At 43.0% G+C, this 24,441-nt stretch overlaps 5 protein-coding genes and 1 long non-coding RNA gene across 6 annotated transcripts; 3 read left to right on the plus strand and 3 right to left on the minus strand.

Annotated features, from left to right (window-relative positions):
* Positions 1 to 1,763: 1,763 nt before the first annotated feature.
* On the minus strand, positions 1,764 to 3,759 carry tmem53 (transmembrane protein 53). The gene is made up of 3 exons (XM_019869358.1): positions 3,526 to 3,759; positions 3,238 to 3,341; positions 1,764 to 3,171 (listed from the first exon to the last, which is right to left on the minus strand). Exons 1-3 carry the CDS (start codon positions 3,578 to 3,580, stop codon positions 2,470 to 2,472), a joined length of 861 nt encoding a protein of 286 aa, XP_019724917.1. The 5' UTR covers positions 3,581 to 3,759; the 3' UTR covers positions 1,764 to 2,469.
* A 302-nt stretch (positions 3,760 to 4,061) lies between these two features.
* toe1 (target of EGR1, exonuclease) lies at positions 4,062 to 7,479 on the minus strand. Its single transcript, XM_019869356.1, has 8 exons — positions 7,106 to 7,479; positions 6,943 to 6,983; positions 6,744 to 6,840; positions 6,467 to 6,625; positions 6,051 to 6,164; positions 5,758 to 5,906; positions 5,471 to 5,633; positions 4,062 to 4,809 (listed from the first exon to the last, which is right to left on the minus strand). Exons 1-8 carry the CDS (start codon positions 7,217 to 7,219, stop codon positions 4,159 to 4,161), a joined length of 1,488 nt encoding a protein of 495 aa, XP_019724915.1. The 5' UTR covers positions 7,220 to 7,479; the 3' UTR covers positions 4,062 to 4,158.
* Positions 7,480 to 7,591: 112 nt separating this feature from the next.
* Positions 7,592 to 10,466, plus strand: LOC109515512 (THAP domain-containing protein 1). Its single transcript, XM_019869357.1, has 4 exons — positions 7,592 to 8,142; positions 8,446 to 8,605; positions 9,138 to 9,313; positions 9,554 to 10,466. The coding sequence occupies exons 1-4, from the start codon at positions 7,993 to 7,995 to the stop codon at positions 9,935 to 9,937; spliced, it is 870 nt and encodes a 289-aa protein (XP_019724916.1). The 5' UTR covers positions 7,592 to 7,992; the 3' UTR covers positions 9,938 to 10,466.
* A 157-nt stretch (positions 10,467 to 10,623) lies between these two features.
* Positions 10,624 to 13,732, plus strand: selenop2 (selenoprotein P2). The gene is made up of 5 exons (XM_019869359.1): positions 10,624 to 11,011; positions 11,314 to 11,570; positions 11,765 to 11,977; positions 12,129 to 12,237; positions 12,730 to 13,732. The coding sequence occupies exons 2-5, from the start codon at positions 11,344 to 11,346 to the stop codon at positions 12,970 to 12,972; spliced, it is 792 nt and encodes a 263-aa protein (XP_019724918.1). The 5' UTR covers positions 10,624 to 11,011; positions 11,314 to 11,343; the 3' UTR covers positions 12,973 to 13,732.
* A 1,820-nt stretch (positions 13,733 to 15,552) lies between these two features.
* elovl8a (ELOVL fatty acid elongase 8a) lies at positions 15,553 to 19,130 on the plus strand. The gene is made up of 8 exons (XM_019869374.1): positions 15,553 to 15,729; positions 16,287 to 16,353; positions 16,427 to 16,614; positions 17,062 to 17,142; positions 17,282 to 17,338; positions 17,454 to 17,568; positions 17,656 to 17,783; positions 18,686 to 19,130. Exons 1-8 carry the CDS (start codon positions 15,724 to 15,726, stop codon positions 18,866 to 18,868), a joined length of 825 nt encoding a protein of 274 aa, XP_019724933.1. The 5' UTR covers positions 15,553 to 15,723; the 3' UTR covers positions 18,869 to 19,130.
* On the minus strand, positions 17,859 to 22,444 carry LOC109515529 (uncharacterized). The gene is made up of 2 exons (XR_002168201.1): positions 22,214 to 22,444; positions 17,859 to 17,947 (listed from the first exon to the last, which is right to left on the minus strand). It is a non-coding gene; the product is annotated as an uncharacterized LOC109515529 (long non-coding RNA).
* Positions 22,445 to 24,441: the final 1,997 nt, after the last annotated feature.

Genomic DNA, 24,441 nt, shown 5'->3' on the forward strand with positions numbered 1-24,441 from the left:
TTCGTCACTGGTTGACAACGTGACCGATCTGCATATACAAACTCTACTACTGTATATGTAACCTTCTCCAGACTGATGCCTTTCCCAATTAGATAACTTTGAGAGCAATTGTATGATAACCATGTTTTCAAAGGACACAAAAAAGAGGAACTTGCACAATGAAGAGGTAATTTAGAGATGGGATTTTTTTTTCATTATTGTTATCCTTGGCCATAAAGTCATAGCAAGTCAGATTTAAAATCAAAATGTCAATCTTTGTTGAAATGTATTACAAATAACCAGACAGGGGAAGAGATCAGAGTTTTGCCATCTGATATTATTTGATCGCGAGTGTGTGCAACTGTCAGATAAAATAGTGGCCATCCGATCCAATGATCTAGAAGGAAGGTTCACAGAGCAGCATCTCAAATGTCAGCATGTGCATAAATACAAGCCGGTCTTATTGGGAGTGACATTAAACTAAAAAGCCAGAATGGCATCTTTCGAAAGCTCTGCGAGCCTTGCCGGGATCGCCCATCGACTTAAATGGAACGTGAACAGGCCCGTTTTTAATGCAGTCACTATATTTAACATATCGCTGGCATCGAGCCGAACCCTCAGGAGACCCCGAAAATGGGGCAGTAGGCAGGGAACACCCTGAACCGGTAGCCAGCTAATCGCAGGGTACACGTAGACATGCAACCATTCGCGCTCCCAATCACACACTGAGAGACAATGTTCATTAAACCTGCCATGCATGTGCATGCATGCAAGAGTATAGATTTTTTTTTTTTTTTTTTATGACATTTTGAAATTGTGTCTTATGTTTCGGCTTGACCCCAGTGATGTATCTAATTTTTTTAATAGTATATTGCAACCTGAAGTTAAAATCTTGTAAATTAGTTAGTTTAAAAAAAAAATAAAAAAACCAATGTACTGTATATTGCATGCGATTGTCAGAATGGAAAATACTGGAATATAGAATATTGAAGCCGTGTTGCTGAGTGCTACCACTTAATACTATTAATTTTAGTGTGTGTGCGCGCCCGTGCACACGCACGCACACACACACACGCACGCACACACAATCACACGACTGTGCTAGAGTGCTCTGTGTCCTCTAAAAGTATGGTTCTTGACTGCAGCCATTTTCTGTAAGAGTTAAAGGCTAAGGAGAAAGCGCTGACCTCGCATCGCAGCAATTTCCTCCTCATCAGCTTGTGAGACTTCATTAACTTCGTGGGGTAATTTCCTCTATAAAGGCCTCTTTTTTTTTTTTTTACTACACTTCGTCTTTTTATCCACCCACCCACCGCGAACTCCATCTTTTGCGCCCTCTTTGAATACCAGTGGTAAAAGACCCTTTAGGAATTTTGAGGTGCAGTATACGAAGCAAATACGAAGCAAGAGCACACGTCTATTCTTACGCAAAGGGGTGCAAACATGAAAAGTCTCGAATATGAGGTACTGATGCCGCACAGCCTTGCTGAGGCCCAGGACGCGGCCATTGACGGCCGTGCGTTAGTTGAGCTCTGGAAAGATGTCAAGTGTGAGTCAATGCTGCCCTCCTCAGGAAGGGAGGGAGTACTGCAAGGATGGCCGATGGGTAAGGTCAAGAGTGGGCTAATGGCTGACTTTGGCCGCACGTTCGTTCACCTTTCCCCGGAAAGTTACCTGATAAAGGGTCAATAATGGATCACTTCACTGCCGCTGGATCGCTACATGTTGAAGGGGTTACCTTCAAGAAAAGGGGGAGAGGGGGCTCATGTAGCACTTAAATTCCAAACAGTTGCACTTATTTTTAATACCTGTGAAGTCAATGAACCATTGGAGGAAGTGAACAGTAGAATGAGAGAATGGTGTTCACTCCGGTGATCAATGTTCATTTGTCCGTGCCGATACGCAACCTTCCCTCTTCCTTCCTTCCTTTCCTCGATGCGGCTCCACACGACACATTAAGTACCCAGGCCAGGTTTGGTGCAGACAAATGCCAGCCACTCATTTTCCCAAATGTCATCTCTTGACATGGCATCAACAATCTGCGTCAATGCGTCCTTTTCTGACTCCTCCTTTGACTTAACGGCGCGTTCTGTGTTAAGGTTCTGATGGTAAATAAACAAAAAGGAATTCACAAATACATCTCAACGATTAAATACTAGTGGCGTATGCTCTAATATCAATTTCAATTAGGTTTTATCACTGCGACAGTACAACCGATCTACAAGGCATCACATGTCAAACACAATAAATACAATTTATAGTATCTTTAGTCCCATTTATCCAGTGTCAATCAACTACCTGTTTTAAGTGTGTTATTAAATAAAAAAAAAATTGAGAAAATGATTGCAAATCCACAGACAAATGAATTCAACCATGGGACATTTCTGATTAAGCAAAAAAAAAAAAAAACCACACACAATGCTCTGTCAAATACCTGGAGAATTTTGCTAGAATCTCAGTTCCCAGAGCACCACTTGGGTTTTACATGCTTCACTGATCCCGAACCCGGTGTCTCTTTCTCATGAATGTCCCATCTGTGTCCTTCATACAGGCAATCAGGAAATTGCGGCACTTGCAAGTATACTGCTCCGGATATTCCCGGAAATGGCTGACATGGACGCTGGAGACAAAATCATAACTGTCCACTGGAACTCCTTTAAACTTCAGGGTGTCTGCAAAGAGCCTGACATCTCTTGGCCTGATCACTTGATCAGCTCGAGAGTAGAGGAAGAAATGAGGCCAGGCGGGCGGCCTCTCTTGCACCGCGTCATAGTGGTTCTTGTGCACATATTTGGTCAAGGGGTACAGCACGATTCGCAGCAGGAAAACAGTCACTGCAAAGAGCGCTAGCAGGAGGTACTTCAAAACAGGACTTATTTTCGGCCCCAAAGTAGCGGCCAGGGCCCGCACTGCCCCTCGGACATTCCCGCTACCAGGAGCGCTGTCCACAAGGGCCCCGATGACACACAGGGAACTGAACTGTTTGTCCTTGTGCAAAAGCTCGACAATATATCTGTACAGCATGAAGCCACCGTTACTGAATATGTGGAAGAAAATGGGACTATGCTCCACCTCATAGTCAAAGAGGATCTCCAGCAACTTGAGGGCTGTACGTCTCAGTTCTTTGTATCCAAATGACTCGGAGATAAACACGGTCTTGAGAGGGGCCGTGTAACGGATAGTGACGCATCCCTGGATCAGAAAAGAAGATCAGTGAGCTTTAAAACGACCAAAATGAATCGCAATTAAACCTTGAACCTGTTCATTGTAGATGGAGCTGTACTTGGTGAGGTGTTTGTCTCTGCAGCCCGCCCATCCCAACAGTATGACAACAGGCTCTTTTGTTCCCTGCCAGTGTGTCTCTGGAAAAGAGAAAATGATTAGCGCGGCATGGTAGCGAGTCGCCTGTCCAAACCAAGTAAATATGAAGCGAACTCGGCACGAATATGGGAGACTGACATTTGCGCTTTTCCGTAGAAAGTTAGCAAGAAAGCTAGGCTAACGCTATGGCGTAATACAGCGCTTGTGTCAATGAACGGTGCTCACCGCTGGTCGCTTCATCTGGAAACACAATATTGTAGTCCATTTCATCATTTGCCATTATTGTTCGCAGCACTACAAGTTGGCTTTACGCGACTTGGAAGCTCGGTTACATCCACGGGAGTTTATGAAGCCATCCGAGTATCATAATGTACATACGCAGAACAACGCGGTTCAGCGACTGAGACGGAATCTACTGTCAATGTGCTTTGTGCGCCGCTCTCATGCCGGAAGTGAGCTCTTCTTTTTGACCTCTTAAACGATAGCTTGTGTAAACCCCGACGACATAATGCTGCCCCCTCCTGTACTGGAGGGAACAACACCTCTCATCTTCACCACTGAAAACTACAGCCACAATCGCTTACAATTATTTACATGAATACGCTACTTGTCCTTGTGGAGATACATTGTGTTGCTCTGTGCAGAAAAAAAAATACTGCTACAGAATGACCGAGACAGATTTCTTTTTTTAATTAGGAAAAATACAAGGGAAGTAAATTTCTTTATGATCAAACAGGTAGTTTCAGATTAATAATTTAAACAAGTTCAATTAAAACATGAGAATGATGGTTCAATGAGCATTCCTCTCTCTAAAGATAACACTGGCTTTCCAAAGCCCTTTGACAAGTCTGATTGTTTTTAATTGTCCATCCTCTCCTGCTTTTCCCCCCAAATCATTTCCATCTTTTGCACGTGGGCTTTGGATGACTTGGAGAAGGTGCTCTTGACGATGTTGAGTGGTGTTGCCTTGCCACTGAGGTAGACCTTATTGAAGGAGGTGGGAAGCCGCATCTGCTCCTCTCCGCTTACATCCACTTCGTCCTTCTTCACCAGGGTGCATGAGTAGGCAAATATGTATCCTGTCATGAATGCATCAAAGCCAGCTCGGTGCGTGCCCGGATCTGCCTTGTTTTGACTTTTTCCGCTCATTTCAGTGTTGGTGGACTCCACGTTGTCCTCACACAATTCCTTCTCCTCACTCTCTGTTTTCATGTTTTCCCCGTCATGCAGTTGGGTGTTTGTATTGCTGCCTATCAAATTGGCACTTTGCAGACATCCGGCAGACAGCCCTTGATGACCCTCGTCTGGATTCAATTCCAAATGGGGAATTTTGTTTTGGGGGGCACCTTCCACATTGGAGGAATCTTCCTCTATCTCTCCTTCCTTTTTCTTCTTTTGACGCTTCCGCTTTTTCTTCTTGTCATCCTTAGATTTATCATCATGGAGAATGATAAGGTCAGTGTCGTGGGACAAAGGACACTTGGTGCCATTGGAACACCAGCCGAACGCCTGCCAGGCAAACCAATAGAGAAAAGTTTAGGATGGGATAGCTGATGACGTGTAAAAGATGAATTTACTGACAGCAAAACATTTAATAAAAACCCGAGCAAACTAAAGTTGCCGCAAAATGGGGAAATGATGCCTGCAGAAAATTCCATTAATTTGTACGAACCTCTCAAGTATGATCAGTGGAAATGGAAGCATGATGCACCTGAGATTACGTTTGAGCTCTGTGGCAAAGGCTGTGAATATTTATGGACACGTGATTACTTCTGTTGACTTTTCAATGAATTTGCCAAAATTAAATATCTTTTTTCGCATTGTAATTATGGGTGATGTGTGTAGAAAACATGAATATATTCCATTTTGGAATGAAGCTGCAAGACAAAATGTGGAAAAATGTAAGCCGTGTGAAAACATTTTGGGTATGCTGTACATTGAACTGCTAACAACCAAAAAAATGTGCCTCTGCCACTCGTGATTTCTTGTGGCAACACCCCATACACTCTGAGTGCAAAGTGAAGGCTTGCATCGTTCGGCTGATGGAGATGCAACGTTGGCCAGGCTGTTTTGATTCCCATTTCTTTTTCTTCAAATCAAAAATTATTCCCAGAGCTTCAGTATTCACTTGGACGAAAATAAACATGATCAAAGTTTCGGTGAAACTAACCGAGAAGGACCTGCAGATGTCAGCTTGCTCTGAAATGGGGGGCCCAGCCGGACAGATTCTGTGGTCCACATAGCGGGACATGGCGCCAGCATACTGACAGAACTCAAGATAGACATGACGTCCAGTCCCACCGGAGTCCTCATTTCGACTGTTATCCAACTTACTAGAAGGAGCAGAGAAACACGGGCAAAGCAGTCAAATGAGGAGAACATTTTTTTCATCCTTGTTTTTACTTTCTCAGAGCAAGATGTTTGTTTGGCATAAAGGTACAGTCAAAAAATTCCCACCATTTCTTATAGGCGTACTCCAGATATGAGGCACTGAATCGAAGATCAAATTCTGTCACATATTTAGTGTCGAAGATGCCTGCAGGAAACATCTCCGATAGGTCGGCTGTGAAGGTGACTAAACGATCTGGTAGATGTGCATAGAAATTCTAGAAGAAGAAAAAAGATTGTTGATTGTAAAAAAAATAAAAAAATAATAAAAAAAGAAGAAAAAAACCCGTTGGTCATTACAACCTGAAAAAAGAATCCTCAAAAAACAAGAATGGATGAAGCCGTGAACGCAAACGTCCTACCTGGTAGAGAAAAGCGATATCAATGAGGCCATTGTGGAGCACCAAAGGTTTTCTTGCACGTAGTAGCTCAGTAAATAAAGCCCGAATATTAACACCCTGGTTGTCTGAGCCGCCCTTGCAAAACAGAGAAAGAAAGGAAACATCAAAACTAGGGCCGAACAATTACTTGCATTTGACATGTAATTGTATATTAAGTCCCAATGGCAGTTTTGAGGCAAAAAAAACAAAAACAAAAACAAAAACAAAAAACATTATTTTCCCAAATAATGGTGACAGGATGTCATGACAGCAAGCTTCAACACAATTTCAAAGGATACGCTTCGTTCCACAGCATGCCGTTGAATGACAGTAAGGTGAAAGGTGAGTAGAGTTTATGGCACGAAAATTCAACGAACTCAAATAAGATCATTACATACCTTATTATTACCCCTGTGATAAGGTATCCCTTTTGCATACTGCTTGTTGAAGTCAAACCCGTGTTGTACAAGGAACTGCACTGATTGAGGCTCAATGATGTACTCCTCTGAACATAGTAAAGTGAGGTTGTACACCTGGACGAGGTACGTGTCTGCGGCCTGGATGAAAAAGTAAGGAGGGCAAATTTTAATGTTTCAACATAACTACAGAGCTGCACTGTTAAACAAACGTATGTCACAAATTCAAAGTCATTGGAAAATATGTCATTTGTTGCACCTTGTTACTGAACTTCTTGTAGCAAGCAATTCCCAAGGAGAGGATGGAGCGAGAGCGGGCTGCATGACAAATGGCTTTATACCTGTCTTCTATAGACCTGTACCACAATATTCAAGACAAGATATTGAAAGAAGGCTACAAAAATAAGCTTATCCTAGATTTCAGATGAAAGTTGTAAAGTCAGAAGATTTTTACTCACTGTGCAAGCAATGATGTTCTATTTCCCAGGCCACTCAGCTCCTAGGACAATAATTTGCAAGAACTAGGGGTCATTTATTGAATCTTTTAATCCTGCTACCCACGTAACTCAATGCATCCATCTTAATTCAGATGATGCACTACTGTAGTAATCTTTCACGTACCGTATCTACAGCAACGAAGGAAGATGTTTTGATCGCCACCACCATAGCAGGCCAAAGTTCTTTGAAATTGCCATTCTGGACATCAATTACAGGAACGACAAATGAGGACGTCATTTTGACTTTCTAAACAGTGTAAGATGATTTTAGTAACGGAAAGCGAAAAGGAACGACGCGGTGCGTCAATTGTGTCGTTACATGCGGCAAATGAGTAAATCATCAATTGCTTTCATTCTAAAATGCTTTCTGATTATATATTTCATGTAATGTATTCATATTGATATAAGAACTGTTTACGCAGGTAGAAGAACTACTGAATGAGTGCCGACTGAGAGTAGAAATCGGCAGGTAAACACATCCACAACGTGCTCCACCGGTCCTTGGTGTCGTACGCGTAGGGAGTTGACCATACGCCTGTTTTACCGGGACATGCTAATTCCTAAATATTATCTAGTATGTCAATCTGATTTATTTTACATCACAATGCAACCTGCAGTATTTACCATGCTGTATTTCATCCTGGAGACCTCTTATTTCGATGCGCTTTTTCCATTGTTTTTGTTTTATCTCAGGCGGTTGATGCAGACGCATAAATTACGTCACATACCCAACTAGCTAAACGGAGGTCGCCATTTTGGCTCAAATAAAGTCAGAAACATTTAGTTGGATACGAATGTTTTATATTTTAGGTTTAATACATTCCATATAATTTTCTGAGCATCCTCGTTATGTGAGTGAGATCACATTTGACAATTAACGTTTTTTTTTACGATGAAAATGTGCAGTTTGATTTCCACAAAGTAATGATTACCTCTACGGAGCTTGGCTGTCAGCATAAAATAAACAAATAAATATTAATAATTTTGACGCTCGTGTATTTTCCGTGCGCAATGGGTGGATGTTCGGCTCCTAATTGTTCCAATTCAACCAGCATAGGGAAACAGCTATACAGATTTCCAAAAGACCCTGTCAGAAAGAAGAAATGGGTTGTGAATTGCCGACGCGACTTTGAACCAACTCCACACTCGAGACTTTGTCAAGTAAGTACAGTATCTGTCAATATCTTGGCGGAAAAACAAACAAAACAGATTGTGATATAGTCAGAGATATAGCCGGTAATCGTACTTAATATTATTAAGGGGTCGTGATTAAAAATAAAAAAAAAGTTTTGTTTTGTAATCTGACGAGGGTCATCTTTCCCATCTATGTTTCCTGATGATGTGTGCCGACCTTTTTTTTAAAAAAAAATTACACTTGATCTTTTTCATTCACTATTGTGGCGTCTTTTGTTTTGTAATAAATATTATCGATGTGATTTCTGTATACTCCTCTTAATATTGTAGGACCATTTTGAGCAGAGTCAGTTTGAGGAGTTGGCAAAGTCTCCGGCTGGTGGAAAGAAATTGAAGCCCAATGCCATCCCAACTCTCTTCAGCGCTGGAGACCCTCCTTACCCTGCAGTTACCACTCCATTCATTATGCTTCCCTTGAAACATGAGCTAGGTAAATGCAACGCTACCTTACATTAGAAAGGTGCAACAAGTTGGTTGACTCTGTGCCACACAGTTGTGAAGCAGTTGTAAAAAACGGTGGTCATGCAACTAAATACTAGGATTGCTAAATCCTACCTTTTTTTTGGAAATACAAAATAGTTTTGAGTTTGTACAGTCAATAGCAGACACTGCTATTTTTTTAACACACCCCTTTGAAGTATTTGCCCAATTGCACAGCCTTCGGAGCGTGCCTATTATGAATGCTGGGTCTTGTTTGTTTTCTGAGAATCTACTGCACCTACTGGTAACTTGTCTGGCATGTAACAATAAAAAAATATACTAAAAACCAGGGATATTCTGGTTAGTCACATTGCACTGCTATTATTTTGAACAGCACTGTACACTGTCTTGGCATCACAAACAGATCATTAATATGTTCCAGCTTTTCTTTACTGGGAGGATATTTCCGATAGTTTATATCCACGTGACCAGCAGAATCAGGGAGTATGCTTGTTTGTATAATTGTTACGTTCTGTCTGTAGTGGAGAAGGAGCCCAACGTTGGTGACCATGGCTATGCTAGACGCACTCCCCTGCTCGGCCTGGAAGAGGAGGATGGAGATAGGACAGCTGCGGGCCAGCAGTCCTGCACTCAATGTCACCTCCTCAAAAAACAGCTGGAGAAAGAGATGCAGCACACCGTCAGACTACAAAAGGAGGTGAAAAACTGCTAAACAACGGCAAATAAGCAGGTCTTTGTGATGTAAATGATGATCCATAATTGTAGCCCACTTATTGATTTCACATCTGACAAAAATGTGCCCTTCCAAACATCTTTGAGGGTTCTTTTTTGAAATTATTGTTTAATGATCCAAAAAAACAGAGGACTACTAATGACGGCGACAAAACATCCTCTTTTTTTTTAACAACATTATCACCTGTTGCTTTGTGTGTGTCAGGCAGAGGAGATGAAGAAACGTCTCTACAGGCTGGACCGTATTGAGAAGGGACTCCAGAACTTTTTGTATGAGGACCAGATCCGTGCTCTGTCTCTCACCAAACGCTCTCGCCGAGCCGTCTGGTCTCCGGAGACTATCCTGAAGGCCAGAAAGATTCGAAGCGCAGTGGGCACCAAAGGCTACGAGTACCTGAGGGAGCTGGGCTATCCGTTGCCCTCCTACCGGACTCTATGTAACCGCCTGGAAACCAAGATCATGGTCACAACTGACATGAGCTGTGAGGAACTGGCAGAGTTGGGCTTGGGACTCGTGGGCGCCTGCAATAGCCCAACGGAGGATGTTGGCGACAACGATGAGGAAGACCTTCTTGGTGTCTTGTCCTGATCTGTGCTCTTTGTGTGACTCATTAAGCAGATGAGAGATCCAGCAAAGGCTTTAAAAAAAATGATTTGACACCATTTACATTTTTTTTTTTTTTTAGCACCATTGAATCGAGGGTGCCCTTTACTGAGATGACAAGAGCATCCCAGGTTTATGCAAAAGAGGAAACTGAGGTTTGTCATTTGAACATGCAACAGACTGAGCCATGTGATGACTAGCAGACCAAACACAACCTACGTTTCGTGTCACGACTTGCGTAGAAAACCGAAAGAACCCTCACAAAATGTTTGTTCCAAGGGAATTGTATCTAGTCCAATGGAATTCACTTTATCGACCCCTATAATCCAGAAATTATTACATAATGGTTTTTTTTTTTTGTCAGGCAGCAAGAAAAACGCTGCAACAAAGCCTGCATATAACATACGCATGGAGCATGTTTACGCGTTTTCTATATGGGTAAAATGTTATGATACTTCTATGTACATTTGTATGCTTCCATTTTTTTTTTTTTTTTTTTGCATACAGAAAACAGTACAAGAAATGCAATTTTTAATGCTTCAGTGTAGCACCGAAAACTATGCTCAATAACAACACATGGCACACAAGAACACCTTAATTTAATAAACGAGGGTTTGGAAAATGAAAAAAACCTCCCAGTAAATTAAATGCAGATAGTGCTGACAAGGCACCACTACGTCGAATTTGAAATGAAACCAACAAGATTTAATTTGAAGATCGCCACATCTAAATCAGGCGAATGATGTAAGAACTACAACAATTTCTGTGAGGGAAGTAAGCCATCCATCGTACAGCTAAAGTTCAGAGCAAGAATTTGTTCTGTTTAGGTTTTACTGTAGAGGCGATTTTGAAACTTGTGTGAGAGTTCAGAAAGTGGCTTGGACCTTGGACTTGATAAATCCAAAACACTTGTGTTACAAACGTGTTACGTTGTGTGTGGACAGTGTTTTACTCCTCCTCTTTGTTTGATTTGGGGCAAGAGTCCAGCCCAGAAGCTTCAAAAACAGCAGAGGTGTAAGGATCTCTTTAGGTCAAAAGGACAGCAAGGATACCACAGAGGTGAGCTGTTTTGGTCGGACTTGAACATTTTATATATAGAGAGAGAGAGTGAGAGAGATGCCAGTCCTACTTTTTTTATAACGTTGATGAGCAGTAATGATATTTTCTTTTGATTATCGAACTGTCCAAATGATTAAATCATGTTGCTGTCCATCGCAGTCTATCAACCAAATGTATAATTTCAGCTCTTGTTATAGATGGGTGATGATAATTAATTTTACAGTGAAGTACACATCCAGTATTCCCCGCAATGTGCTGCAAATGAGTAAGACAAAGTGACATGACCGAATGCCCTTTTTCAGGAGCGTCTGCTTCAACAGCCAGAGAGGACCATGTCCTCTCACCTGTTGCTGTGGACATGTGCGGCCTTGCCAGGTTTGCTGTTGGCCTCCCAGGCCAGTCTCTTGGTCGAGCGGGAGGACGCAGGCACCAGGATCTGTAAACCTGCCCCCTACTGGGATATCAAAGGAGAGGCGCCCATGCAGGCCTTGCGAGGAAGCTTGGTGGTGGTGGCGCTGCTGAAGGCCAGCTGACAGTTTTGTCTCACTCAGGCCTCAAGGTAAGAAAAACCGTTAAGATTCAATATTCATTTACTTTGAAAGCACAACACTTGTGAACCGCATCTCAAAACTTCCGGGCTAACCAGCAACACGGAACACAGACTATAGTGACAAAAATTTGGGGATCTTCAGCTTTTGGGTGAAATTTCAGGATGATCTGAAAATGACCCTCTGATTCTGTGTCCATCTTTAGAATCCAAGGCCTGCGTGACAAGCTGAACCGCAGCAACCTGACCGAGGTTTCCTTCATGATAATTAATGAGCGAGACTCTCTGTCCAGAGCAATGTACTGGGAGCTGAAAAGAAAAGCACCCGCTGATGTTCCAGTTTACCAGCAGACTCCTTTTCAAAATGACGTGTGGGAGGCGCTGGAGGGTGACAAAGATGACTTCCTAATCTATGACAGGTAACTCAGCCTCCTCTTCAGAAGTAAGACACTCTTTCCCTGGAACACATACTTCAGATTAAAAAAAATAACGTGAAATATTTCTTGGCAATGTTTGCATTTCCCAACACTAAATGTCAAAGGTCATTCTATCTTTTCCTGTCCTGTTCAGGTGTGGTCTCCTCACATTCCATATAGTGCTTCCATACAGCTTCCTGCACTACCCTTATGTCGAGGCTGCCATCAGAGCCACCAATTATAAAAACATCTGCAACTGCTCTGTGAGTAATCGCATAAACACAAATGGGATGCACTCACACGCCATATACATTGAAATCTTGAAAACATTGAAACAAAAAGGTTTGAGATGCCTCCCGTACTACGTCATTGTCATGGCGACGTTCAATCAGCCGGCTGCAACCTTTTGTTCACTTTTGAAACCTAATGTGATCTAATACCATCCAACACAGTTCCAATACAATCAAAGAAACAATTCGAATGGAACATAAAGTGGTGATATGTTGGGGTACTGCGCATATTAAAAAAAACAAATTCAAGTAAGGGCGGCCTGGTCATATATACACCGATCAAATATACACCGATCCAAAGACCCTCAAACAGATAAGCAGAACTTCCCCTTCAAAATAAGCTGATAATGTACCCTCACCTGCCAGAGTAAGCAGTGCTAAATGTAATGAGATCCAATGTGGAATTCCACTACACCATACTTGGGGCTGTTTCTCATATATTTTTTTTCTTCTCATCTTCCCCAGGCTAATTTTACAACAGTGAATGACATCGTCACAAAGAATGACACACTGCCATCTGACGTCAACCACACCACAGCCTCACCCAAAAATCAAGCGAACACAGAGCACGCTGAAATGACAGTAACGACTCCGAAAACAATACACACAGACCACCATCATCATCATCATCTTCCTCACGGCCACCAGAATCGGTCACATCCTCAGCAGGACCACAATACAACTGGAAGCCTCAGTCATCTTCATTAGCATCACAGTCACTTTCAGCCCTCCAACCGCAGCCTTCATACTGTCAATGATAATTAGTAAAATAGTTTAGTCCACATTTGTTTTGGTTGGGTTGATGTCAGGGAAATTGTATCCGCTCGGCGGATGTGAAGCATTAGACATATCGTGCTGCCTCTGCTCGCATCTTCTCCCAGTATGTGGAAACAATTGCTTCCGTTGCTCTTCGTGTGCTCCTGTTTATGAAGTCTACAGTCTGGAACCTGGCTACAGGAAGCTGGAGATGGATGTGTGAGGAGAGACGCTTTGGAATGACAGCTACTGTTTCCAAGACAGAACCAGAGAATGCAGAGCATTGAGGCTGAGCACAACTCACTCTGTTTTTTGTTTCCTTGCCATGTGCTACATCAATTAGTAATTATCTACAAAGTAATGCTGACATGTAAATTCACAACACACGCACACCCAGTTTGGATGTTTTTGGTGTCCTTACTCCTTTAAATGTAATTAGTTTCATTGGGGTTGCAATACAAATTCTTAATGGAACCTGGGAGACCAGAGGAAAGGGTTATCATTTTTACGAGGCTTGAAAAGGAATGTGGGTTTATTGACTAAATTTTTGCAAGCTCGGACCTTTCTTTTTGACTTTCTGTTATCGGAAGTTTTACTTTGAAGGAATACGGAAATGGATAATGGCTTATTAGACGGTGACTTAATAATGCATAACGAGACGATTCTAAAACAGATTCACAGACGACAAAATAAATAGTTTAAAGAAATTTGGCACGGTTGAAAGTGACAATACGGTGAATATTTGTGTTTATAGATCTAAAGATTTGTTTTTGATTAGAATATGTGCTTGCTTAATCGTGTTTTAAATGGACGGAGATAAGCGTGACTTATGGCGTCAAGTTTTATTGGTCAGCCTTCATCATCATCATCATCATAATAATAATGCCAGCTGTACTGACGTCATGTGAATCATATTTCCGAATGTCCACACTCTTTCCACTCACGATTAAGGGGTCACTCCATTTTGCAGGGGTGTCCGAATGTCCGAGAGAAAAAAATTTAATGCACTCAAAATTACCCACAACGTACTTGGAAAAGTAGTGAGCATCAAGGGTCACGCGTCAGGTTCAAATAGACCATAATGCATTACGAACAGGAAAACAAAATGGCGCACACGAGTGACCGCACGCGTGAATATCAAAGCAACACTTTAACCATTCATTTTTAACAAAATCAATAATAAATGATTCGCTTTATTTAATTGAAAATACGTACAACAAAGGAAATAAAATACACTTAAAACTAGAGCTGTGAGCAGAAGGACCCCACACAGCCCAGGCCAATTTCTGGTACTGACATTTTTGGAATTGGAAATATTTGAAAATGGAAAATGTGTGTGTGTGTGTGTGTGTGTGTGTGTGTGTGTGTGTGTGTGTGTTTTGGGGGGGGAGTTGCCAGGACTGATTGTGTGCACTAATAGACCTGCAAAAACAACGTTGCTTTCTTGTCCAACAGTGTGTCACAACGGCAGTAGCGGTACACGATACATCACAAATGTCGGGTTTCAACATCCTGAAAGCCTTAACACTCTTTCGAGAAAATATCAGGTATAACTGGCTAACCCTGTAGGACGGGGGGAGGCAACTCTGGGCCGAGAGAGCCGCAGTCCTGCTTGTTTTAGAAACTGCCCCTTCCAACACATCGGATTCAAATGATCAGGATCTTTATCAGGTTTTTACAGAGCTGGCTGATGAGCTGAAAGCTCGAAAATAAGCAGGACTGCGGCTCTCAAGGACGTCAGATAAAAATGGCGGACATCCTGTTAGATTCAGGGTAGAGCTCCAAGAGACTTTTTGCACTCTGGGTTTTGATCTGTTACATCCGCCTTTCAACGAAAGGCAGATTCTAACCGTTGTAATTTAAAAAGTGAGTCTTTAAGACCTCATTGTGATGTGATGAATCTGGCATGTACGACAATGGGCGGTACATTCCTGTATGGGCGGTTTGCTTACTCATATCAAGTTTTTCCACCTACTTCACAAGTAGCATTTGATGTACCTCACGGACTTTGTTGAAAGGCTTGTGCAAGATTGATAGATAGATTGATTGATGAATCGATAGAACAGTCTGATTGATTACAAATTCTTCATTTTGGATCAGCAATGAGTGACATTCAGATTCCGAGTCATTTTGATTGACCAAGTATGTTTAAAAAGTAAATTAGCACTGGCGGTGTCATTGTAAAAAGTATCCAGTATTGCAGACTTCCATTCAACATTATTGCTGCGTGCACTGGATCGCATGCTATTTCTAATTTGGTGTCTTTTATGTGAAAAGACATTTCCACGCCTTCCCCATAAATGCACTTTGCATTGTCACAAGTATGTCAGGTTTGGTGCACTATTTAAAACATATATAGAATATTTTAGGACAATGATCTTTAGTATGGCCTGTGAAGTGTGGATCAAATGATCATAATATATATTTGTTTACATTTCAATGAGGAACCAAAGTTATTTTAAAACCGGAAGAAAGTAGTGAACCATCAACCGTCTCTCCACCTTCAATCGGAACAGTTGAAAGCCGGCGAGCTCGACCTGTCGCTAGGAGGCAATGTGTCAAGATTATTGTTGCAAAACAGGAAATGCTTCAATGAGAAGTTGGATTCTCACAGTACGGATGCAGATATTGGAAATGGAACATGAGTTTGACTGCCGCTGGACCTGAAGAGGAAAAAAAAAACACACAGCAGTCGCCACCTGAATGGAGGTAGGTTCCTCTTGCTTCACTCGAAATAGTAAAAGCCTCAAAATGAATGAAATATAGATTTGATGGCAGCTCAGGATATAGTCAGGTGTATGCGTGCTGCATTGAAAACTCTCCAGCGATGACTTTGGGTAGCCAGGCTACACATTTGGCCTCCGTCTTAACCGTCGCAGGTTGCGTGAGGATGCTCTCCTACTTTTCCTAAACTGTCACCTTATGTTTTATTGTCATTAATTCATTTTTCAATTTGTGCTTGATCTATGATGCAGTGTAAGATTAGGGACAGGTATTTTACAACATTTTATGGCTGCCAATGTGAAGGTTAACAATCAACTAAATTGACCAATAGACTCTCGACCAGTTTAGGGGGTATAGTCCAGATTTCACCAAATATAACACAAGCCGAGAGAAAAGAGCATGCGAGAGATGATCCTAAACCATATTGTGTGTTGCCTGGGACGTTTTATGCTAAATATTTATTGTTTCCTCGTTCATTTCTTCTTGTGAATTGCTTGCTTGTTTTGTCACATCATGTCAACGTGGTTTCTCTTCAAATTCAGGGTTTTCAGGAGCTCACCATTTGGCAAAGAGCCTCGATATCTTACCAGGAAATTCTGGACAATGGAGGTATGCTTTCACTGCAGTTACGTTTTATCACAAAACATGTTGTTTGGAAATGTTGGCCTTTTTCTCTGTCTAGATAAGAGGATCGAAAACTGGCCCCTGGTGTACTCCCCTGTACCTGTCTGCTGGATAATTCTGTGCTACCTGTTCATCGTTTGGGCCGGGCCAAAGCTGATGGCAAAGAAGGAGGCCGTCAACCTCAAACTTGTCTTGATAGCTTACAATTTCACGATGGTCTGCCTGTCCGCCTACATGTTCTATGAGGTACTAAATACGTGACACCGCCTCTCTCTGTATTCTTGATCCTCAATGAAGATGCAAATGTAGGCCGTTGTGGCGCAAAAGATCGGGACAACAAATGCTCTCCCCTCCCTAAAGTATTTGAAAGCGTGAACTCACCTCCTTTATTTTTGCTGTAAGACTAAAAACAATTGGGTTAGAGTAGCTAGATTCCGGACAGACTTGGCTCCAAGCTAGATGCGAGTGTGTCACATTCAAAAAGATGAGGGCAGCCAGTTTGATTGCCGGTGAATGAGGTCCACAATGGCGCAAACCATCCTTTCAATACGCCGCCGCCTTGTGCACATCTTGGAAATTACCAGCACCCGGTTTAACGTGCCTCTGCGTAGATTTAGACTGCTCCGGATTTGTGCCGGTCAGGAAACTTTGATGTTAGTGTCGGTAACTGAAGGGCAAATTCTGTCTTTGCAGTTTACGGTCTCTTCCTGGATGGCGAATTATAGTCTGCTGTGCCAGCCCGTCGACTACAGCAACAGTCCGCTGGCCTTGAGGGTAATACTCTCCCCCTACGTACCACACCACTTTCCCATGTCATCAGATGAAGGCTTTGAAACGGTCTTGCTAATTTATCGTTCAACAAATTGACAACGGACTAATCCTCATGAACTCAAACGTGTCTGACCTTGTGCAGATGGCCAGCGTGTGCTGGCTCTTTTACTTCTCCAAATACATCGAGTTCTGCGACACGGTAAGTATGACGGTCAGATGATCGTTTCCGGTTCCGGCATGTTTTGACCACAATTAAATGAAGGTAACCTTTTGTCGATTCATGCAAACCGATGTTGTCTATTTGCGTCAATCAGATGTTTTTCATCCTGAGGAAAAAGAACAGCCAGTTGACCTTCCTCCATGTTTACCACCACAGCACCATGATCTTGAACTGCTGGCTGGGCTTAAAGTACACGCCGGGTGGCCAATGTGAGTGCCTGCACACAGACACGCAAAGCTGACATCACTTTAAGAGGACACAAGTGTGTACTCCTTGTGTCGTATGTGTGTCCAAAGCGTTCATGAGTGGCCTGGTCAACTCCCTGATTCATGTGGTGATGTATTTCTACTATGGTCTTGCGGCGTTTGGGCCGAGTATGACCAAATATCTTTGGTGGAAAAGCTACCTCACCATCCTTCAGCTGGTTCGTATTCATGTCCTTGTGTGCGTTCCGCCGTCTGCTTTTATAACATTATGATCTCGACTATGTTTTTTTGTTTTTAATTATTGTGCCGTCACAGTGGCAGGCTACTAAATTAACTGGAGGAAATGGCCTCAATCAGTAAACTGAGTAAACTCTATTTTGAACTTTGGCCTCATCAAAAAAAAAGTGTTACATTTCGAGTGACGCTTTCAGTCGGTCCGCTCACATATCGCAAGGTCGCATCGTGAAAACACAAAAACAGATCATTAAGGATTTAACTTTATGTGCTGTGGCCAGGTAGGGTTATGAAAGAAAATAGCTCCAATGCTAACCTGCTAATAGTTGTTATGGTACAATAGCCGGATCACAACCTAGACGTAGCGGAAAGCACAGCATTTTACATTGTGCAGGAATCGCGAAAAGCAAGGGAACACTACTTGCTCCTTGAATCAACATCAGATGCAATCGTTTAGGATGATTGATGTTGTCTGCACACAGGAAACATGGTCACTCATCCCAAGTAGCTATTTTTCACTCAGGGAGGCATCCCTTTATCAGCCCCTATGCAAAGCAAGTGTCTTTGTGGTCAGGAGGAGAACAGTTTGTCATGAAGCTCGGTGTGTGTCGAACTCCCGAGCAGTTGTTCATTGTTCTGGTAGTCACAGTTGGAGCTCAGCTCCTCCACTGACTCCGGGACCATCTGTTGCCCTTTAGAATACTGACTGCTGTTGCTGTTGTTAGCTAGCTCGCTAGCTAGCTCGCTAGCTAGCTCGCTAGCTAGCTTGCTAGCTAGCTTGCTAGATAGATAGATAGATAGATAGATAGATAGATAGTGTGTATTGATAAGAATCCCATTTGACTTTTGTTGTGATCTCACGCCTGTTTTCTCTCTCTATTCACAGCTTCAGTTTTTGGTGGTAACCATTCACACCGTTTACAACTTGTTCGCCGACTGTAACTACCCTGACGCCTTGAACTTGATTGTGTTTGCCTACGCTCTCAGCCTCACCGCACTCTTCTGTCATTTTTACTACCATAGCTACCTCAAATCAAGGACCAACGACCTAAGGAAATGTAAGGTGTAAGAAAAAAGGACTTTGATATTCGCATGAAGGGGAGAACCAGCGAGACTGAGCGTGTTACCCAACGGTTCATTTCAGCTGTCGGCTCAAATTATATTCCGGCATGTCGAAAAACTCTCCGCAAAGGACAAAACGTTTTACAGTGCATCTGCTTGTTCTTTCGAGCATCAACGATTCACAGAATTGGACATAAAAAGTCAACAGACATGTGGTCTGAAGTGAAAGAGGCAAAGCCAATAAACGTTTGTGTTCAACACTGACAAAACTTGTCTGTGTTTTAACTTCGCCTGACACTTTTGAAATGTGATGCATTTCAAAAACGCTGTGAGCCATCCGCCGATAATTCCACACCATCATGCAGTGCGCTCGCATATATGATCTTTCTATTCTCTCAAAGAAAAGAGAACATTTGATCTGGATCTGATCTGTGTACATGCATGAGTGGTATGAGAAGCCTTCAGATTTGCCGATGACATCTCTGAGAGGCAGCCTCGAGAGCAGGGCTCACCAACCTGCTGCGGTTCTGACTCGTGCCCGGGGCGACCAGCGTCATACACACTTCTGAAATAATATTGGTTTGAGTTCTGGTTTGGCTTCCACAGATGTGCGCAGGACTCTGCGATCGGTCTGCTCTCTGTGTGACAATTTGTGTTTCGTTTGTTGCTTGGTCCGTGTCGTGTGTAAACGGAGAGGGGGTCAGAATGGCCTATGTCTGTGCTTCTCATCAAATTACAAATCAGTCTATCCTGGATGTTTTTTTTTTTTTTGTCCTGGCCACAAAAGAGTGGACCAGCTCTGCATCCACAGGAGGTTGCTGAAGCCCGCATGGGAGTTTGTCCAGCTAGTCTACACTGACTTGGAGAACGAGAGCGAGCCTCGGGGTTGTCCATATGATAGTCTGACTTTATACTGTTTGTCGGGGCACTCTAGGACCGGTGTAAGAGTTTGATCGACATTGCTGGTAGCAGGCGGGATTAGCTTCCAGTGAGGGTTGGACTCCACTCGGGTTGCCCTTGCCGCCGAGTCTCTTGACAGACGGAATTTATCTGCACAGCCGAGGCACTGACAGTTCCTGTTTGGCGACGTCTTCGTCTTTGCCGATGATGTGATATTGTGTCAGATTCATCAAGGCGCGATCTTGAACTCATGCTGAGTGTGAAGCGGTTGGAATGAGAATCAGAGGAGACCAAAGGCGATGCTCTTGATTTACTGGTTGTTCTACATTCCGAAACCTCACCTACGATCGTCACTTGCGATGGTGAGATGAAGCTTCGAGAGGCATCGAACCACTTGAGTCAGTTGCTTTGAGAGAGGGATCATTTCTCGGAGTTTCATGAACACATGAAACCACCTGCTGGCCGGGCGTCTCATCACAGGCAATCGTATCTCGTCCACATCATGTGTGATACATCGTTTTTTTGTCTGTGTCTATTTTGGGAATGTCTAGGAATTATGAATAAAAATAGATGATTAAATGGTTTCTCACCAGAAAGTGTACAGTCCTAACACAAGAAAAGCCATTTATTGTGTTCGTGTTCTTCTTTCCTAAAAGCTCGTGTCCTATGCGATGGCAGGCTGTATCTTAAAAAAAGAGGGTCGAGAACGTGCGATAGGAGAGCTAACCACTAGATGGCAGCACTGTCACGTGTTGTCACGCTTAAGGATTTCTTTTGTTTTGTTTTGTTTTGTATTTTTTGTCCAGGGAATCTTTTATATACTGTACTGTAATGAGCATCATCTTCAAGTCAAATCCCGATATTTTTTTATGTGTCTTTTTCAAATTTACATCAGAATTTTCTTCTGCTTAAATTCAAACTATTTGACTACCAATGGATATTGGAAGGCCATCCGATTGTGTTTACAAGTGTCTTTATTAATTGTGCGCCTTCTTTGTTTGTAGCAGAGTGCTTATTATTCATATTCGGGATTTTCAGGAGCTCACCATGAGGCAAAAACCTCAACAAATTCTGAAAAACTGAGGTATGCTGTCACTTCTTTCAGTTTGTTGTTGTTGTTAGGAATCTTCTTCTCTGTTTGACTAATCGGACAGAAAATTGGGAGTAGCGATATACATCATAATGATGAATTATAATGCACCCAGTATGTTGGGTACACCGCGTATGGCCAATGGTAATATTTCACAGCACACATCTATGCAAACATTATGAGCTATACTTTCGACTGCTTGGATAATATCTTCGTCATCTGATCACAAGTGTCTTCGTGGTCCACACACACACACACGCGCGCACACACACACACAAGCAAGCACAAAGAAGGTCCTTTCAAGAGAGCCTTGCTGCAGGCGCCGCTCCAGGCTGATCAGCGCTGAGTGCCTCCGTGCAACTCAGGCATGAGTGACTTTCCGATGCCCTCGCTTGGATCGCTTCTGTAGCCAGATGTCGGGGTTCGTTTTAATGCGTTGCCTTATTTTTCTTGTGATAGCAAGCACGTGACCTAAGCAAGAACACTTGAACTCCAGGCGATGTCCGTGAAAATGTTCACTGAGGCACATCTGGAGGAACTTTTTGTTTCCTGCGATGGCGCTGCTTAATGAATGATGTTGTGTCTGTCTCCTTGGCAACAGCGTTTGGCCAAAAACAGACAGGCTATAATTAATAATCAGGTTTGAGTGAGGTGAGAGGAGTGCTTTGCAAGCTGCCACTGCGAACAAGAGAGGGGGAGAGAGACAAACACACTTTTCAACCGGGACATACACACACGCACGCAGACATAATTGCCGAGAGCGAAAGAGGTTTGGCAATAAGAGGCCGCCAAGTGCGCTCCAAGTTGAGCCACCGTGTTGGTTCGTACGATGAGGGTGAATAAGAGGCTGCGGCAATCTCAGTAAGTCGGGGGCACACTCGACCACGGATGAACGACTGTTAATCACTCTGCCAACCTGTTACTTGCTCATTCCCAAGTGCGTGTGCGTGTGCGTGTGTGTGTGTGTGTGTGTGTGTGTGTGGGGGGGGGTTAAAATGCAAGAAGCCATGGTGGCTCCTAATATAATCTCTTGAAGGTGTTTTTAGGGGAGGTGGTGGGTATTATTTCGATTGAATTCAAGATGTGGAGGTGCAAAATACAGTGGTGTCTCCCGATATGCATTTCATTTGTTCATATCACAAAGCATCATTCTCCATTGTAATGTACGGATTTGTATTTTTTTAATGAGTAACTCGGTATTATTGTATGTTATGAAAACACAGAGTAATAATATAATTAAATAGATGGTCAAGAGTTGAACAGTTTGTGCATCCTGATTTAATGCCGCCAATCCAATTTATTGTTCAATATTTGCCTAACTACTGCTTATGTTGAAGTCAGTTGAAATGAGTTCATGGCCACTATATATCTAGCTAGCTAGCTAGCTAGCTAGCTCTCTGTCCTGTATTTGTGGGGTTTTTGGTGGATAAACACCAACCTCTTTTTGGGGGGTTCCTGTTTATGGACTGCTAGCTAAAGCTAGCTCTGTTTATTTATTGATTTAATTTTAAAAAAGCTATAAAATCAGGTCCAAAGTAAAACTCACTTAATCGTCTGTTTCCAAGGTCAAACTGTTTTAGCCTCATTTTTGTGTGTGCGTATGTCAGAGTAAGAACTTTGTTCACTCATGTCTGTTAAAACAGCCAATCCATGATGCTCGAAACAGTGTGGATAGTAGTCACCTGACTGCTTGCTGTCACACATTAACGTTTATAAGAACGCCCTGGCGTTTGAATGAAATGTGGGGGGATGGGGGGGGGGGAGCACTCGGGACAGAAATAGAAAGTACTCGATTCGTTATGTGCGCCGACAATAAAAACACAAGTCATGTAGAATCATCCCATGCTAAGATATTTATATTTATGACAGTCTTTAATATTTACACATTTTAACCAGACTAATTTTCATATTTTCAACCGTGGTCATGTAATGTTTTTCAAAGGGTCGCCCATATGAATGAGCCAGTTGGACAAGTCCACCGCACGTCGCGTTGGACAACTCCTCGTCGCTCTCCCCTCTTATCTCACTTTTATTTCACCCGTGCTTCCTCTCATCTCATCATCCATTATTTTAGCCCTTAAGAGCCCACTTGTCTCCAAGGCGCCCTCCTCCTCCGCCTCCTCCTCCTTCCTTGTATCCTTTCCTCAAGCCTCCAGCCGTCACCCCTTGCCGCCCTCCCTTCCTGCCGTCACCGTTCCTCTCGCTGGCTCGCGCTCCATCTCTGATGATTGGCGACCGTATTTCACTTGACATGAAGACAAAGGGCTGATCCACACGTGGCTTCTCTGTGAGTCGTGTGTAATATGCAATATTAATGTCGGCATAATTTGGCTCCCTGGCTGAGGGGCGGAGGCGGGCCCGAAAGTGGGAGGGCGTCACGCTTACCAGTGACTGCTGTTTCCTTCCTCAAAGGAGAGGAGGAGGGCTGTCAGGATGGATTGAGAAACGGTAGCGATAACAACAGCAGAATGCTCACTGTTGGCACCTTCTGTGGCCTATTTCTGTCTCGGCCTTTAATGGATATACAGGCTCGTTGCCTGTGAAACGGAGACAGCTCTCCCTGTCAGCCTTTCAAAGTGAAAGGTGCTGCCATCTGAAGTCTTTTCAGCCTTCAATTGTCGCGGTCAAATTACGAGTACTCTATTAGCATTTCAGGTTGGCTGGCTTGCATTTCGAGCTATTTTGGCACTGATTTAATGTTTATCTGCTTGGTTCTGCTATGGCCTGGGCTAACTTTGTCTGGTGTTTTTTGGGCAATGCGTGGAGGGATGGCTGCACATTGGGGCATGATGAAAAGATGAGGTAATTAATATGATCCCAATTCTGCTTTTTAATATGATCCTAATTCTGCTTTTTACCCCTAACCTTATCCTAACCCTACCCCAACCCTGACCCCTAACCCCTAACCCCTAACCCTAACCCTAACCCTAACCCTAACCCTAACCCCAACACTGTACTGTAAGATTTGAGACAGAGAGATAGAGAGAGAGCAAGAGAGAGATCGATTACATTATTACTAAGCTCATACTATCAAATAATCACCGCTGCCATTCTTTGTATTGCAGCCTTGCACAAAACTCGACCAAGTCACACCCACAGAAAATCGCTACGGTCGCACAGTTGTGCACTTGGACACATTTTACTGTGTTTTGTCTTCTGCATCTTCCTTTTGCACGTGCACACGCACACACAAAGCATCCCCACCTCCCCTGCACAAGCACACACCGGAGGGCTCCAGTTGCATCAGTGGTGAATTACCATGCCGTTCCACGTTATTAAACATGACACTCGGCCTAGATAATGGCGCCTTTCTTCTCAATTTGGAAGGCTAATCTTATTGCTTTGATTAGCAGCCGATTCATTTGCATTTCAAGGCATCCCTTCTTTTAATTCCTCCATCATAACCCGCCCCTTTAGAGCTGCAGATAAAAGGGATCTATATGTATCTTTCCTGAGCATCTTACCCCCCCCACCCTCTCTCCTCCCATCTTTTGTTCTTCTTGAACTTCTTGTTCATTTTGTTCACATTCTTGCCTTCTCCTCATTTCTTTGTCAACTTCGTTTTCTCCTCCACTCGGTGCAAAGCTGCC

Source organism: Hippocampus comes, unplaced genomic scaffold (genome assembly GCF_001891065.2).
Source record: "Hippocampus comes isolate QL1 unplaced genomic scaffold, H_comes_QL1_v1.1 scaffold117, whole genome shotgun sequence".
In the NCBI taxonomy this organism is placed as follows: domain Eukaryota; kingdom Metazoa; phylum Chordata; class Actinopteri; order Syngnathiformes; family Syngnathidae; genus Hippocampus; species Hippocampus comes.